General features: G+C 33.1%; 2 protein-coding genes across 2 annotated transcripts in view; one reads left to right on the top strand and one right to left on the bottom strand.

The window, feature by feature from the left end:
- The window catches only part of LOC141378555 (uncharacterized), an 876,211-nt gene that overhangs the window by 503,641 nt on the left and 354,478 nt on the right, over positions 1-18,092 (bottom strand). The gene's annotated exons all lie outside the window — the stretch shown is intronic.
- On the top strand, positions 1,232-15,833 carry tmem26a (transmembrane protein 26a). Its single transcript, XM_001334449.9, has 6 exons — positions 1,232-1,465; positions 3,057-3,153; positions 5,411-5,488; positions 7,355-7,563; positions 12,495-12,574; positions 15,356-15,833. The coding sequence occupies exons 1-6, from the start codon at positions 1,275-1,277 to the stop codon at positions 15,655-15,657; spliced, it is 957 nt and encodes a 318-aa protein (XP_001334485.1). The 5' UTR covers positions 1,232-1,274; the 3' UTR covers positions 15,658-15,833.

Here is an 18,092-nt window from a genome sequence, read left to right as displayed (position 1 = left end):
ATAACTGGCAAAAGTTTTTTTATTATCATGCTTTATGTTTATGCTCAGCAAACAAGCCTTTTAATTATTATTAATTTAATATATAAAATATAACCTAGATATTTAATGGGAGCTATTGATGATGATGATTTGATATGTGCTTTAATTAAACATTCATTTATTCATACATTCATTTTCTTGTCGGTTTAGTCCCTTTATTAATCAGGGGTCGCCACAGCGGAATGAACTGCCAACTTATCCAGCAAGTTTTTACGCAGCGGATGCCCTTCCAGCCGCAAGCCTTCTCTGGGAAACATCCACACACACATTCACACGCACACACTCATACACTACGGACAATTTAGCCTACCCAATTCACCTGTACCGCATGTCTGTGGGGGAAACTAGAGCAGAGGCAGAGAGAGACATGCAAACTCCACACAGAAACGCCAACTGAGCCGAGATTCGAACCAGCGACTCAGCGACCTTCTTGCTGTTAGGCAACAGCACTACCAACAGTGCCAAAAAACACTCCAACAGTGTTTTCATTGAACCCTAAATTATAAATTAAAGTAATACATTATATATATGTTAAAGTTTGTTGTTGGTAAAGTAATAAATCACTGAAATTTTTAACTTGTATAATCATCAAATTGTTCCAAATTTATTGAATTTCCCCTAAGGGACAAAGTCTTAACTAACTAACCAAGTGGTTTGAATTAGTTTTTTTCTGCTGGTCCCCTTTTTTATGTCAAACTAAGAAACTCATGCTTATTTTGAGAGTAACAATATGGTGACATTAAACTTTAGGGTGAACTTAAATATTTTCATTGGTTGTGTAAGTTAACCACCACAAAGAAACAGACATTCTCACACTCCAGTTAAAATGTAGATTAAAAACGTGTCTTAAATGTGTTATTAATTGTGTCATGCCTTTATAAACGATTACTGAATGCTGCTGCCCTCTAATGGTGGCAAAGTTTCCTACACGTTTCCTTTGTGTCACTGTAAGCAAAAAAAACTTTAAAAAAGTTTTGATAATCTCTGTAAAGAAACAGTATGTACAAATATACGTGCAATATGCAATATACATGCGTTTAAATGACTGTCTTATAAGTAGTTCGTATCTTTAAGGCTTCCTTAAGCAGTATAACATTTTACCTCAGTGAGTGATTTCTCACACACACACTGACGCTAGTGGGAGGTTTCAATTCAAGTCAACTCAAACCGGGACTCAACGGGACCCACAAGCGCACTTTAAAACCGCACGAGCCCGGGACGCTGCTCACTTTACGATGATTTTAGTCAAATTCGTGTGCGCGATCATAACCAGGTCATTGTTCATCCTGGTCTCTCTCATCGGCGTCTGGAGAGTGAAAACGGTGAAAAATGACAACATGTACTGGTTACTTACCATCCTTTACCTTCCTCTGGTCGTGGAGATGATCATCACTTTAAAACGAAGGAAAGGGCAAGACTACAAATGGTGAGTAACTTTATATTTCTTTAAAGATTTCCTCGACAGATTTATACAACGATTAATAATAGTGTTGACATACTTATTCAGCTGCCCATGATCATTTTCTGCTGAATGAAATCATTGTTAGCGGTGCAAGAAACTTTTCTTCAGCGTGTCCAATTTCTGTTTATGTCTTTTAGGTGACTTAGTGAGTAGCCTTGTCCTGCGCTGAGATTTCAGTTGTATTTATAATTACTTTTATTCCTAAAAAGTGATCGACATTCCACACTATTTCCCTCCCCCTCAGTAACATCCTGCTAGACCCATTGTTACTGTTGACAGAGTAAAGGGTGTGTGTCAAAACACAAAGATACTAGTGGTCTAGTTAGTGTAATCTAAAAGGTTACCCAACAGTGACCCTAAAAAAGACTGTGGTGGAAAGAGTACTGAAAAAATCATCATGTAAAAGTACCATTACATGCCTAAAATTGTAGTGCAATTCGAGTAAAAGTATCTGTTGTAAATATTAGGCTACTTAAATATGAGTAGAAAAGTTGCAATTCAAAAGTAGACCAAATTTCAATGTCTAGCCAGGATTTAAGGACAACATTATTTTGATGTTTAATAATGACGTCAAATTAAATAGATATTCGGTTGATTCTTGGTTATGTTAGAAACTGACCAAAATCCAAAGTCAAGCCAACATATTGCCCTCAGATACTGACATTTATTCGTCAAGTATGGCAACCAAAATCCAACATCTGATAGACGTTATAGTGGTATTGTCCACACAACGTCAAACTGTAACATCATTAGATGTTGATATTTGGTTGATTTTAGGTTGGACGTTGGGTTCTGATGTCAACCCGATTTTCATTTCTAAATGAAATGCAATGTCTTTACGATGTTGGGGTACAATGTCAGTCTGACCGTCATGTTGACATCTTGTGCCTGTCACGGTTTATGGATCTGTGTGTTCCTCCTGTATGTTATGTATCATGCCTTGTGTGTTGTCGTGTGTGAGGGTGTGTGTTTGTTTACCTTTTGTGTTGACAGCGTGCTAGGATCAGCTCCTTGGATCCTCCTTGTCTTGATTCGTGACAGTGCCTGCTGGGTGTTTAATGCCATTTCGGTCTTCATATAGTAAAGATTTGTCAACTTCTCCTCAGTGACATGCATCTAAACAGTCTCTGGGTCAATGCATGTAAAGATTTTTACATCTTCTTGGTCACGTTCAATGCTTCCAAACAGTTTGCTGCAGTTATATATCGCCCATGTCTTGAGGTTGTTCATTATGATGCGATTTACCTTCTATGTGCGTTTTTGATTGGACAGGAATCACAGGACTGATCTTTCTAATCCCCTTAGACCAGAAAAAAATAAAGTAATGACTGCAGGTTGAAGGAAAATAGTGGAGTAAAAATAACAATACTACACTTAAAAGAGAGTTTTTGAGAAAACCACTCAATTACAGTAGTTTGAGTATTTGTAATTTGTTAATTTACACCACTGAAAAAGGATAATACAAATAATAATGATCCCACTTAATCAAAAGTTGTTCTGTGTTCTAATTTGTGTTATGTTAAAGTGATGTTTAAATGATTTTGTGCATCTTCAGGTTTTCTCCAGCCATCCTCCTCTTCCTCATCAGTATTATTCCATCTATATGGATTCTGGAGTTACACCATCAGGAGAACAAAGCCAGTGACCCACAGGTATCCTGCAGTTTAATTTACTGAAAATTTGTCCTCATTATACAGTCTTTTTCTTTATAATTTATTCATTCTAATGCCTTGTTTACAAGCTTTGATTTTCTTCCTGTCTTTATGTGCTTTGTCTTTTACACAGATATATAGTTTCATTTGTCATTGGCAAAAGTTTTTGGATTTTATAACAGGGCTGGGCCAATAAACAATATTATATCGTATCGTGATAAAATTTGTGTCAACAAAAATGATAAGCAATGATATGGACCTTTTTACTCTATATTGATCTAAGAGCTAATCACACAGCAGAAATGTACAGCAATGGGAATCTAAAAGTGTGTTTACATTAGAGATGTACCGACAAATTATTCAGATGAAAAAGTTATGCCATTTAATAGACTCTCTAATTTTTGTGGCTTCAGTCATTGTTGGGGTACTCTTTTAAATCTGGAACCATTAACAACGTATATCGAAATGTATATCTTTATTGTTTTATATGGACAATAATTATGTAGATTGGATTTTTGCCATATCCCCCAGCCATATTATGCTTTATATTTATGCTCAGTAAACAAGCCTGTTAATTTATGATTAATTTAATATAAAAAATATAACCTTTGTCAAAGATGTTTTTTGTTCAAGAAAATCATAAAATATCCCACGTATATCCAATATTACGAAAAGGGATTTATTATTAATAAATCCCTTTTTGGATTTCACATTGTCATTCTGACTTATTTTGTAGTGAGAACAACTTTTAAGGGCTAGTTCACCTAAAAAGTTGAAATGTTGTCATGACTTACTCATCCTCCACTTTTCCCAAAGCTGTTTAAGTTTCTTTCTTTTTTTGAACACAAAGCAAGATGTACTGAAAAATGTTGCAAAGCACCAGCCATTGACAAACAGTATTTTTTATGAATCCAAAACATAAATATAAACAAAAGTATTTTATAAAACCAAACAAAAAGTGCTTCAGGGGTAGTTAATGTATAATTTTTTTCACTTTTTGAGTTCCTTGGACTTATTTCATAGTATTTTATATTTATACTTGTGATGTCTATATCAACATTCTTCAAAAATTTTTGTTTTGTGTTCAGCAGAAGAAAGAAATTCATAAAAGGTTAGAACCACTTGAATGTGATTAAATTGTGAGAAAATGTAAATTTTTTGGTGAACTATCCCTTTAAGGCAGTTTTTCTCAACTAGTGGGTCACGAACCAAAAGTGGGTCGCGGGAACATTTTCAGTGGGTTGCGTAGTGTGTGGTCAAAAAACAACAAAAATGGAATTTTTAACTTATTTTAACTTTTATTTTGAAATGCGTGCATGATAACCCTACCGTTTGACGTGAAATTTCATTTAATTATGGCAACAAATATGTCAAAGCGCAAGTACGACCCTGAATATGTATAGTGTGGATTTACATATATTGAGGACAAAAAAGACTTAAAGCCTCAGTGTGTCATAAGTAGCGAGGTGCTCTCACAAGAGAGCACGAAACCTTTTAAATAAAGACGACATTTAGAAACCAGACAACATGTTTTATTAACAGTTCAGTTTAGTTCGTGGTAACTGAACCTTTCCTTACCCTAACCACTGTTTACAGTATTTGTCGTTTTTACTTTGTAATTTTTCTATAATTTGATACATTTTGTTAAATGACAGCAATAAAATATTGTTTATTTGTAAGTCTTTGTGATTTTCTTATGATTTATCTGTCACTACTTGTGTATTGTAGTTCCTAAAAATCTGGGTCGCGGCTTGATGACCATGTAAAAATTGGGGTCCCATGGCCAAACCAGTTGACAACCCCTGATTTAAGGCACAAATGCTCGAAATAGGGCTATCTCATCTGAGAACAGAGGGAGAGTAATGGGGATGGTTTCGAGATTGTCTTTTCAAATTAAATGTAACCTTTCATTTGTTTGTTTTATTGTTAAGCTTAAAAAGCTACTGTGTTATAAATGTGATTGTTTTTATTGCAACAATTTATATTCTAATTACTGCATTAGTTAATATAATTCAAAGTGATCTTTTCTATTTATTTTTATATATTAGGAAATAAACATAGAATACAGAAAAAACATAGAAAAAAAAAACATAAAATAGTTTGGTGTATTTATCTTTGACCCTCGGCTCTCAATAATATTTGGTATTTGGCCCCTATTACATCCTGATGAATGTGTTTTTGTGATGTTTACAATGCTCTTATATAAGCTGTCATTCCTCACTAATTAAACTTTGTGCTTATTTTTTGTATCTGGCAGTGTAGGAAACTGGACTCTTGGGACAATGTCAAGAGCATATTACCATCTAACGGCACTATGGGCAATGCAACACTAAAGGTATTCTTTAAAATCAAATCTACACTGTAGTGTTGTGCATCAGCTACAGCAAACCACACATGCTTCCAATTTACAATTCAATTCCTGTGGTCTATAACCCAGTTGGTTTCCCTCATAAAGCAACATCGGAAACATTTTTTCTATTGCTTTCTCTTTGTCTTTCTCTAGTATACAAATCAAATCTAACATAATTTAAATCAAGAGAAGTAATCGTGAATCCTCACTAATATTTTGCTAGTTCCCTCCACCTCTGCTTTTGTTTTGGTGGGAGTTCTCTTAAACTTTGCCTTTGTTATGTTTGATGGAGGACATCCAATATGCACGTTAACGCTTATGGGAATTTAAACGCTCCAGCAAGAAACCTTTATTATGCTTGACATTCATTCTGCCTTTATTCCTGTGATATGCTATGATTACTGGACTTCATCCCTGTACTCTCCAGAGATGCAAGAACATTTGAAACTATCTGTTCTTGATTTTCTTGCAAAAATCAAGCGTAATTAATTTGATCTTGTACAAATTAGCTGATGCTTTTTTTTTGCAAATATGGCTGAAATAAAGGCATACAGTATGTTTGTGTAAAAATGAAACATAATTACAATGTTATAACAATTTATTTACAATGTTGTAACAATGTAATTACAGCGTTATTACATAGCAACTTATGTTACAATGATGTAATTGAAATGTTATAACTGCAATTACAATCTCATAACAATATCATTACATTATAATTACTTATAATGTGGTAATTACACCGTTATAACATTATAATTTCTATGTAATTACATAGTTATAACATTGTAATTAGATTCTAAGAACAACATACTTCATGCTTATTGTAATGTGGACGTTGACAAGGAAGTGCTGATCCAAAAGCAGGTTTATTAAACAGAGATGATCAGGCAAGGAACGGTCAACACAGAGGCTAACAGATGTACACAGGCAAATCCAGAGTTGTAGTCATGCAACAGGCAGATGGTCAAAAGAAAGGAAGCAGTCAACATAAACAAACAAAACAAAGCTAGACTCAAACACGGCAAGGCAAGAAAAATGCGTTTTAATGTTCACAATGAGTTTAAGACTCAGCAACATATGTGTGTGTTTGAGAGGTGTATAAATTGTCTGTGTAATTAGTCCTAAACAGCTTCAGCTGTGTCTGTATGAGTGTGTGTGTGTGTAATGAATGGAATGAGGAACTGGTGTGAGTGAGTGCTGCATGACAAGATTTGTAGTCCATATAACAGCGAATTTGAAGTTAGCAGCTGCTAGATCGCTGGTGATCATAACACTTATCCTGTACTTTTCAAAATGTATTATTGAATAATAAAGTTTAATGTTTGAATTGATTTAAAAGCTTCTTAATGACAAATATCTCAAATTAATGAGTATTTCTGGGCTGCACTGAGGATTATTTTTCTAATGGATGACAGTATTTTTTAGTGTATAAACGATTGTTACACTGAATAACATTTTAAATAGACACGTTTGAAAATTTGTATTAAATTTATATTTGTTAAAAAAGATTTAACAGGGACAATATGCTCATTAATCAACAGTAAAAACTGTTAATAAGGCAGAGTTAGCTATGAGGGCTAATTTTCATCTGTTGCCCCTGCCAGATTAAAAAAAAGTCAACCTAAAATCAAAAAGACATTATTCATTTATTCATTTTCCTTCGGCTTAGTTCCTTAATTCATCAGGGGTCACCACAGCGGAATAAGCCATCCAAAAAGAATTATTACAAATACAATATAAGAAAAATTACATACAACACAAATATAAAACAGATTGAGAAGAATATTAATATTAATTATTATTTTTTAAGACTTGAAAATCTGTATAACATGCTGTTGTGTTTTTTAGTATCTGGAGAGCATGCTGACCTCCGTCTGTGCGAATGACTGGATCCTTGCCCTTCATCAGGTTCTACTCATTCTACTCATCCTTGGAAAGTGGCTCCTTCCATTAGGGGGCGGAGTAACACGTGACGAGTTGTCACAGCTTCTGCTCATCTTTGTGGGCACGGCAGCAGACATTCTGGAATTCACCAGCGAAACTCTGTCTGATGTCAAGTGGGTACTTCCTGTTCTCATCTATAGACGACAAGGGCTTGAATAAATATCAGTTCATAGGGGTGGGCAAAAATACATTGAAATCTATTTTTAAATAAAATAGCAAATACCTTCATTTTAAGTGCATCAAAATAAACTATAAAATACAGCAGCCAAAATTATTAGACAAGTACTGTAACTTATGTTTCTCTTTGATTTTAGGACAGATTTTGTACAAATTTCATACAGAAAGTATTGTCTTGAAGATGATCCCTATAATCACTGTAAAATCATATTATACATCATACTAAGCAGATAAAGAGTTGGAATATTATACTATCTCTTTATTGTGAAAATTGCCACCATCTCTTGAAAGTCTTGTATTTTAAAATTTGTAAAATCACGATTTCTAAAAAACTACTAAAACCTCCAGTTTTAGTAACTTCTATTTTTTTTTTGCAGTTGTACTCCTCAATACACAATATAAAACATACTGTACTGTACATGAAATATGCTAAAATACATTTACAATACTATCATAGATGTAATTGCAATGTTATAACAATATAATTACAATGTTATAACAATTTATTTACAATGTTATAACAGGGTAATTACAGCGGTATTACATAGTAAATTATGTTATAATAATGTAAATACAATGTTATAACAGTGCAATTACAATCTCATAACGATGTCATTAAATTATAATCACTTATAACCTTGTAATTACACTGTTATAACATTATGATTTCTGCGTAATTACAGTTATTACATTGTAATTACATTGTTACAATAATGTAAATACTGTTATTACATAACAATTACTTTTTCAACAATGTAAGTACAATGTTATAACAATATTGCAATGTCATTACGATATAATTACTATTTAATAACATTGTAATTAAACAGTTATAACATTATAATCATTATTTTATAACAATGTATTTACAATGTTATTAAATAGTAAGTATAATGTTATGACATGGAATTTCAATTTCATAAAAATGTAATTACTACGTTATAATGCTGTAGTTACAATGTTACATGTAGTTATATTGTAACAACATTGTAATTACATTGTTTTAGCAATGCAGTTACAATGTTATAACTGTAATTACATTATCATTGCATTATAATTACTATATGCACTATAATTGTGATAACACTATAATTACAATGTATTAACAAGGAAATTACAATGCAATTACAATGTTATCACATAGTACTTATAATGTCATAATATTGTAATTACATTTGTAATTACTGTTACAACAGTATAATTACTGTTATATCAATATGATTAAAAATGTTAGAACAATTTAATTACAATGTAATTGGCATTACATTATTACTATATAATTACATTGTTATTACATTGTTATAACAAAGTAATTACATTGTTATAACGTTGTAACTACATGTCATTACATTGTGCTTTGTTTTAACATTGTAATTAAATTGTTATAACATTTTTAAGTACTTTATAACATTGTGGTTTAAACAATGAAATTACGTCAATACATAGTAATTATAATGTTATAACAATGTAAATACAATGTCATTACATTCTAACTACTGTACTAACAGTTACTATGTCATTACATTATTACTATGCAACAACATTACATTACATTATTAACAACATTATTATAACAGTGTAATTAATATGTTACTACAACATAATTACTGTGTTATGCCGTTGTAGTAATAGTGTAATTACAATACTAAAACAATATTATTATGATGCAATTACAATGTAATAGCATTATTAGTAGTAATATTTAATTACAGTGTTATAACAATTTACTTACAATGATTTTACACGGTAATAATTCAATTACATAGTAAATACATTGTAATTACATTGTTTTAACACTGTAATTGCTTTGTTTCAACATAGTAATTATAATGTTATAACGATGATATTTTATAAATATCTTGGATGTAATTACAACGCAATAGCAATGTAATTACAACGTAATGACAGTATTTAAGTTTGTAATTACATTTGTACTGTGTATATTTACGTATACAACTATAAATACCTAAATACTATAGGAAAAAAAACGTATGCATTTATAAATATTATCTATAATGTAACTGTAATGACATAGTATTTAATATATAAATAAAATGTATAAAATGTAATGACCAAATACTGCACATGCAATATACAAAGAAATATTTACACTCTTTAAATATTATCTTGGATGTAATTACAATGTCATTACATACAAAATAAAAGTTTGTAATTACATATTATAACTTGGCGTTATCAAATTCTATCTGTGTTTTAAAGGATTTTGAGATATTGAGCTTCAAAAATTTACATTCTTTATAGCAAACAATATGTGCATAACAGTTCTCTTTCAAACATTATCATGATAGACATTCTAAATGTACTCTAAATGTACATTATCAAAATTCTCTTAGATTTGCAAATTGGGGTTAATAAAAACAGGGCAAATAGCTGAGGAAGCACCAATGTAGACGTCTTACAAAGTATATTACAGTATTTTAAAAATACAAAAATGAAAGACACTAAAGTAATTTGATACAAAAGCCATTAAGCCATTTTCATAAACCCTATCAAATACCATTTTGTATTTAAAATACATATTTGAAATAGATGTATCATAAATACTGCTCATCCCTGCCATTTCACATGATATACATCTGCATTGTTCTCTCTTTTTTTTTGGTACATTTTTTTTTATTTTAGAAAGAAATACAGTTGAAGTCAGAATTATTAGCCCTCCTGAATTATTGAATATGATACCCCCCCTCCCCCTGCATATTTTTTTCCCTAATTTTTGTTTAATGGAAAGATCTTTTTTTTTCAACACATCTTAGAATATTAGGGTATTTCTTAATATAAATTCTAATTCTAATAACTAATAATGATTTCTTTTATTTTTGCCATTATGACAGTGCACAATATTTTACTAGATATTTTTCAAAATACTAGAATTGAGCTTAAAATTTGTGCAATTTAAAGGCTTAACTCTGTTAATTAGGTTAATTAGGAGAGTTATGGTAATTAGACAAATCATGGTTTTAAAAAAACATTTTTTTCTTCTGGGGAAGGACTTATTTGTGTTATTTTAGCGAGAATAAAAGCAGTTTTAAAGGAAATACTGTGAAAAACTTCTTGCTCTGTTCAACATCATTTGGGAACGATTTCATCCATTCATTCATTTTCTTGTCGGCTTAGTCCCTTTATTAATCTGGGGTCACTACAGCGGAATGAACCACCAACTTATCCAGCACGTTTTTCACGCAGCAGATGCCCTTCCAGCCGCAACCCATCTCTGAGGAATGGGAAAGATTTGAGAAGAAAAGAAAAACAATCAGAGGAGGGCTAATAATTTTGACCTACATACAGTAATATCTATAACAGACAAAGAGTTACAGATTGTATGTTCCTCCCTTTAACAGCAACTATATACACAGTATGTAACTAATGTTTTTCACATCACACGTGTACTGTATCAGTCCATTTATCTTCATTTCTTTAAAACTACTTTTATTCTGCAAAGACACATACAAAAGACACAATGTTTCAAAACATTTCCACTTCAGTTGATGTTCTTTTGATCTCCCTATTCAGCAGAGAATCTTTAAAAAAAATCATGTTTTTCACCAACTGAAAATGAAAAGGAAAGTTCCTGAGCACTAAATCACCACATTTGAACTTGGCACTGGAGTAATGAACTACAAGTTATTAAAGTGTATGTATTATGTGCTGTATTCTGAATTTGAGCAATGATTATTTGTCCAGTTCATTTTTTCAGGTGCTCGAAAATATGCCATTTTCTAATTGTTCCATTTGAAATGGTTGTTGAAGGACAATAAGTGAATCATATTTCTCATTCCCCAGTCATAACAAATTACACATAATTATTGGGTGAAAAAACATTAAAAGCCCTTGACATTTCCCTTTAAAACTTTGATTTGTGCAATGAAATGTCAACCTGGTATGTTTAAAATTGAGCTTAATGTTACTGACATTTACTGACAAGCAAATATCATCACCACTTTTTACTTTATACCACTTTATATATTTAATGTACAATAATTTTATCAGGGACAATGACAAAATTGACATTTTACCTTAGACAAAAACAAAACAAAAAGTTTTATGTATCAGTTTTTCTTTGCATTACACACCAAACACCTTTAAATCAATCATTTTATTACTTATTTTTCAGAATCTTCAGCTTATTTAGTTTATTTACAATATGTTTGTAATACAGGCCGGCACAGTGGCTCAGTAGCTAGCACTGTCACCTCAAAGCAAAAAGGTTGCTGGTTCGAGTCCCAGCTGGGCCTGTTGGCATTTCTGTGTGGAGATCAAGTCGAAAGACTTGTGGTATAAGTGAATTCGATAAGCTAAATTGGCGTTAATGTATGTTCCATAGTGTATGCGTAATGGAAATCCTAAATATGCAAAACCTCACAAATAGAAACACAAATAGAAAAACACACTGCTAATCCTCCCTGCACATGCACATTTTGATCTGATAAAAGTTAAAATGTTGTATTCGGATTACGTTTTCCTTTCCATCATTAGCCTGCCATAAGGGCCTGAATATTATTATTCTTATGTGCTATTTATTTTGACCTCATTTTAACAATGAAGCATTGTGAATTTATATTCCTTAACCTTGAACTCAACTATTTAGTTGTTAAAATGGGATTACATTCATTCATTATAATAGGTTTTCATGTGAGTCATGTAAGCACAAATGGCTGCTTTCCTGAGTAAGGGCCATTAGAGTTGATTTAGAGTCGATTGTTTCCATCAGAAAGTAACAATCTGAAAGATAAGCGTTTTGTTACTGGGAATTTTGCCTGTCATTATTGTCCTTACCTTATGTACGAATTCTGCATGCATTATTTGTTTACGCAAATCAGTCTAACACATTCTTCTCTGTGTGTTATAGGGAGAACAACCATCAGCTGGTGTATATAATCTTGGCAGTGTGGACGTGGAGCATGTTACAGTTTCCTTTGCACCTCGCAGGTTTGTGATCACCTGTTTAACGTGTGTTTCTTTACACATCCCACCATCACATATGTTGCTCTGAACAACAGAAAGAGGGGCGATGAAAAAGTTCAGAATCCTTCAAATGACTGGAGAAGGGTCCTGCTGTTTCGTGGAATCCCCGATTGAAGCTCAAATATCCTAAATCTTTCATCCGGCTCCATCAAAAGTATTTTTCTTACCCTTGCAGCTCGCACAAACTGGTGGACTGGGATGGAGCTCAATGTAGTGTAACAGAGCTGGACGGCATGTGTTTTTGTTGAGTTCTTCTCTACGCACGTTTCCCTTTGAGGATTGAGAGTTTTGGCCGCTATGTACACTTAAACATCACCAAACCCCATAGAAAAAGGAGTGGGCGGATTTTCTTGGAGCATGTGAAGCATTTACTGTAAATGCAACTGACTTTTAACTTCTGCAATTTACTCACACTGCTCTGTAAACTTACAGCGTTCTTTTACAAACACATACATGTATACAACAAATAAACATTTAGTAACATAAACATTATAGACATTAAATTATTTACCACAATTGAATTAACCCCAGCAGCTTCAACTTCACCAAAACCCAACATTTTTACAAACTAACTTTTTAATTAAAGAATGACAAGATAAGCTGTATCCAAACATGATAAAAAATTTACACAACAGTTAATTGGCTTGGATTTATCATATTCAGGTTTTTACATTTGCGCTTGATATTGTTGTTTAATCTTTCAGAATGAAAGACGTCTCTTAATTTTAGATTTAAAAGGGTTATTGTGAAATATGAGCTCATTTAAAAGGCACCTATGATGAAACTGTGTGTCTGTATAGTGTGTCTACAGTTATATTGGAGTGATATAAAGACAGTAAGTCTCTTTATTTAAATTTGCTGACGTTAAAATAGGATCCAAATCCCTCCCATTTTGAGGACTGCCGCAACGTGACGTAGTCGTATAGTTTCCACACCTGCCAAATTGATTGGCATCAGCGTATTATCATGTCTCCATAGTAACGTGTATAATCATATTAAAACAGGGCGTGCGTAAAGCAACTAGGATAAAAGATCTGTTCAGCTCGCTATTATAATCAATCATCATCAAATGTGATCAGTAATGAGTTTTACTTTTTAAAACAGTGCATGTTTGTAATAAATTACGGCAATTTTACTTTTTCACCACAGCCGCATGTTACTATAAAAGAAGATACTTCAATTCTGTTTTTTTTTCTGTTTTTTTGTACATAAACACAACAGATATGTGTATATGTGTAAACTTTGTAACAAAATTGTGTGTGACTCATCATTGCAGAAAGGCTTGGATTACCTCCATGTGAGGGAGCCGTAGGTGAAGACATTGAAGCGGAATGAATCCAAAAGCTGGAGGTTTATTAAACAAACAGCTAGCATCAAACAAAGGCAGAATCGTGATCATGAACCAGTCAACGACAAGCAAACAAAGAGGCAGTCCGAAAAAGCAAACAAGGCAGAGTCCAAAATCCAAAAACAGTAGTTAAAAGGGCAGGCAAAAAGGTCATAACACAATGGCAGAAACAGTAGTAGGAAACCGCTTAGCAGGCAGTGAAACTGGCAATACTTCGCAAAGAACAGACATAAGCCATGTGCTTATATGGTGGCTACCAGGAAGTACCACCGAGGAAGTATCAAGTCAATATTCGGGAGAGAGCTCCCTCTAGTGGGCGGATGAATGGTAAGCTGCCATATTCGTTACACTCCACAACAAATACATCAATTGATCATTGGGAAAGGACTTACTGTAGTATTTCTCACAAACGTTACGTTAGATCTGCTTCCCTTATGTCTGTCACTGTGCTGTTTATCTGATGCAGCCTGAGATTGTGGCACACTCTTTCAGGCATGTGGTAACGGTTGCCGAGGAGAACTAGCATTAAAGGCACAGACAACAAAAACAGCTACATTGTGTTCAGAGCAGAAAATTCCAACATTCTGAAAGGTATAACATTCTGAAGACATTTACAAAGACATTCTGAAGTCGCAAAAAACTCATCTTACATCTTGAAAAAGGCATAAGGTTCCCTTTAAAATAGTATTGTATTGATTTTTTTTTCTATTTTAGAATACTTTTCTATGTCCCAGTCTTAAGTGAACTGCCAGCCGCTTCTCTTATTTTTTCTCGCTGATATATTTACACTCAGAAAAAAATATTTTTGATGCTTGTTCAAACTTCTTATTTAAAATGAGCTAAAACAACACAATTCTTGAATATTTTGGGGGGCAACTTAGTTGTTTTATGTTCAATCCGCTTAAATTCATTAAGTTAACTTAATTTGTGTTGGGACATCATAAATAAATTGTGTGGAACAAACCATGAATTTTTGCAGTGCATGATGAAGATCTTTATATTAGAAATTTGGAAACATGTTTGCATTATTATACTGATCTAGAGCTCATCCACAATGCTGAGAGTATCCCAGTAACATTTCCACTCATTACAAATCTAAAAGACATTCTTTACTTGAATACAAACAAACATATTTTAAAGGTTAAAAGCTGGTAACAATTGAATTCCATGGTAATTGTTTTGCCTACAGTACTATGGGAGTCAATGGTTACCCGTTTCCAACATTCTTCAAAATATCTTCTTTTGGGTACAACTAAAAGAAAGGTTTGAAACCCCTTTAAGGGCAAGTAAAAGCTGAGAAAATGTTCATTTTTAGTTGAACTATCCTTAGTATAACTGTCTATTTATTAAATACTGACACTTAACATGAATTGTGTCTTCTTTATGTGATGTTCCAGTTGTGACGTCCCGCCCAGAGAACACAGATGAGCCCAAAGGTGGAGACGGCTGCTGTAACCTGATCTTGTCGAGACACAGCACAGACATTTGGAACATCGTAGAGAGTTTGTTCATCCAGGACGGGCCGTTTCTGGTAGTGCGTTTGATTGTGATGATATACTTTGATGTTTTCCACCAGATGCTGGTCTTCTTCGCTATTAAGAACTTTCTAGTGGTGGTTCTCAACCTTTACAGGCTCATCGTCATCTGTCAGGACTTTAGACCAAAACCACCATCATCATCTTCCTCTGTCCCGATCTGAGGAAGGAGGAGTTCAAAATTAACTTTTAACTTCTAAAATACTGATAGAGATGCATCCTTATGGCTTTCAAACAGGAGTTTTATTGTCTTCTTTTTGTTTTTTTTATATTTTTTATGTTTAGTTTATCAAATTAAATAGAACGTAGAAATGCTTCACTAGCTAGCCCAACTTTTATACATATTTCTAATAATTTCAAGTACTTTTTATTAACTTCATGAATAATGAGAATAAAGTCATTCTACGTAAAATACATTTATTTAAAAATAAATGAAGATAATAAAAAATAAATTGTACATATAAAAAGGGCAACACAGTAGCTCAGTGGTTGGCACTGTTGCCTTACTGCAAGAAGGTCACTGGTTCGAGTCCCAGCTGGGTCATTTCTGTGGAGTTTGCATGTTCTCCCTGTGTTTGCGTGAGTTTCGCTCCGGTTTCCCCCACAGTCCAAAGAAATGCGCTATAGGTTAATTGAATAAACTAAATTGGCTGTCGTGTATTTGTGTGAATGAGTGTGTGTGGATGTTTCCCAGTACTGGGTTGCAGCTTGAGGGCCATCTGCTGTGTAAAACATATGCTGGATGAGTTGGCGGTTCATTTCACTGTGGCGACCCCTGATAAATAATAGGACTAAGCTGAAGGAAAATTAATGAATTAATGAATGAGTACAGACTTTTACAGTAAATAGTAAGAGAAACACACTTTTACAGTAAATAGTAAATAAACAATGTAACAATATAATCTAAATATCTCAGATATTATATTAAAATTATTATTTATTCTGTTAAATGAATTCTTTAAAAAATATTTCCCAAGTGTTGTTTAACAGAATATTTTATAATAAACATTTTTATATTTATAATTTTATAATTATTATAATTTTAGATAGTTTTAAGAACTTTTTTTGTCTTTGCCTGAATGATACGTGATATTTGTCTTTATATTTTGTATGATGATTTTTTAATATCTATATATTTATATGTGTATTTGTGTCCAGTACCATTTTGAGATTTCACATGGGCTGGAAATACGAAATACGGGGCGACATGAAGAGATCCCTGGTCTGTTCTATGCACCAGTTACTGGTTGCCATTGGAATAGTCGGCGATCTGGGGGTTTTATAGGTTGTACCAAAGAGCATAGAATCACCAAGAGGCGACACTCTAGTGCGATTTGGGAAACAGCCACTAGATGGCACTGCAGCCATTTTGGAATGAAAATCCCAATTAAACAACAGCATATTATTTATCTGTAAAATAAACTATTATAAGTGCTGATGATTATGATTGTTAGTGTTGTTGTCTTTCAGGTTGAATCTCAGCTTAATTGCGCCCTAAAAATACATAAATGAAAAACAAAGCAGCTGTTTGCCATAGCAACAGCAATAAGATCCATTGGAATCCAGGGCTGTTGCTGGGCGCTGCTGTTGTAATGGAACGTTCTATCAAGTGTCTCCTCTTGCTCATTCTAAGCTCTCTGGATGTACTAAACACCTGAAGACAGAGGGAAGGGGGTGAAATTCTGGGAGTTTTCCGGGAGAAATTACAATATGGGAGATGGGTCTGAAATACGGGAGACGCCTGGGAAAAATGGGAGTGTTGGCAGGTATGCAAGTACCAGGTTGCAAAACATTCGCGCTGTGTAAAACATATGCTGGACAAGTTGGTGGTTCATTCTGCTGTGGCAACCCCTGATTAATAACGGGACTAAGCCAAAGGAAAATGAATAATGAAAATACAAAACTGCTTTGATTCCAGTCTAAACTAAAAGAAAAATTACAGGAAATAATGTGACATTTTTCTCGCTTTTTTAAACAGTCCATGGGAAATATTTGAAATATGAAAAAAAGTAGGAGGGCTAATAATTTTGAATTCAACTTTTTTATTTATATTTAAAATAAAATGCCTTTTATGGTATACATTTGGTCATACAGTTTGCCTATACATTTAGGTACAGAACCCATACACAAATATAAGCCTCTGTGGGATCACAAATAGTGACAACAGTTTCATGAATGTATTTTGTATGTGTACAATAGGCTCAGTAAAACACTTTAGTTCATAACGCTCATTTCTTTCATTCCCAATTTTAAACATTACTTTCATTGAACTTCTGCTTTAGTGTTTTATAATGTTTGTCTTTTGGCCAGTTCATAAATAAGATTATAAACTGAACTAGTTAGATTTGCATGATGAAATGATGATCCATCTGTGTTATAAAATATAATTCTGACTCAAACAGTAAAAGAACCGGCGTTTGTTTTGCATGATAAAATGAAGGAGGCAGATGCCCATATATCTACGGCATACATGTGTTCAAAGTGCTCTGTTCATGCCAGATTAGTGTTCATTCAGATATGACTATCTGCTTCCACTCTTTTAGTCACTCTGATCTCAGAACAGACTTAGATTATCAGCCTTTCGGTGGATAGAATACTG

This window comes from Danio rerio, chromosome 17 (assembly GCF_049306965.1).
Source record: "Danio rerio strain Tuebingen ecotype United States chromosome 17, GRCz12tu, whole genome shotgun sequence".
Lineage (NCBI taxonomy): Eukaryota > Metazoa > Chordata > Actinopteri > Cypriniformes > Danionidae > Danio > Danio rerio.
This window is presented reverse-complemented; position numbering and strand designations above follow the sequence as displayed.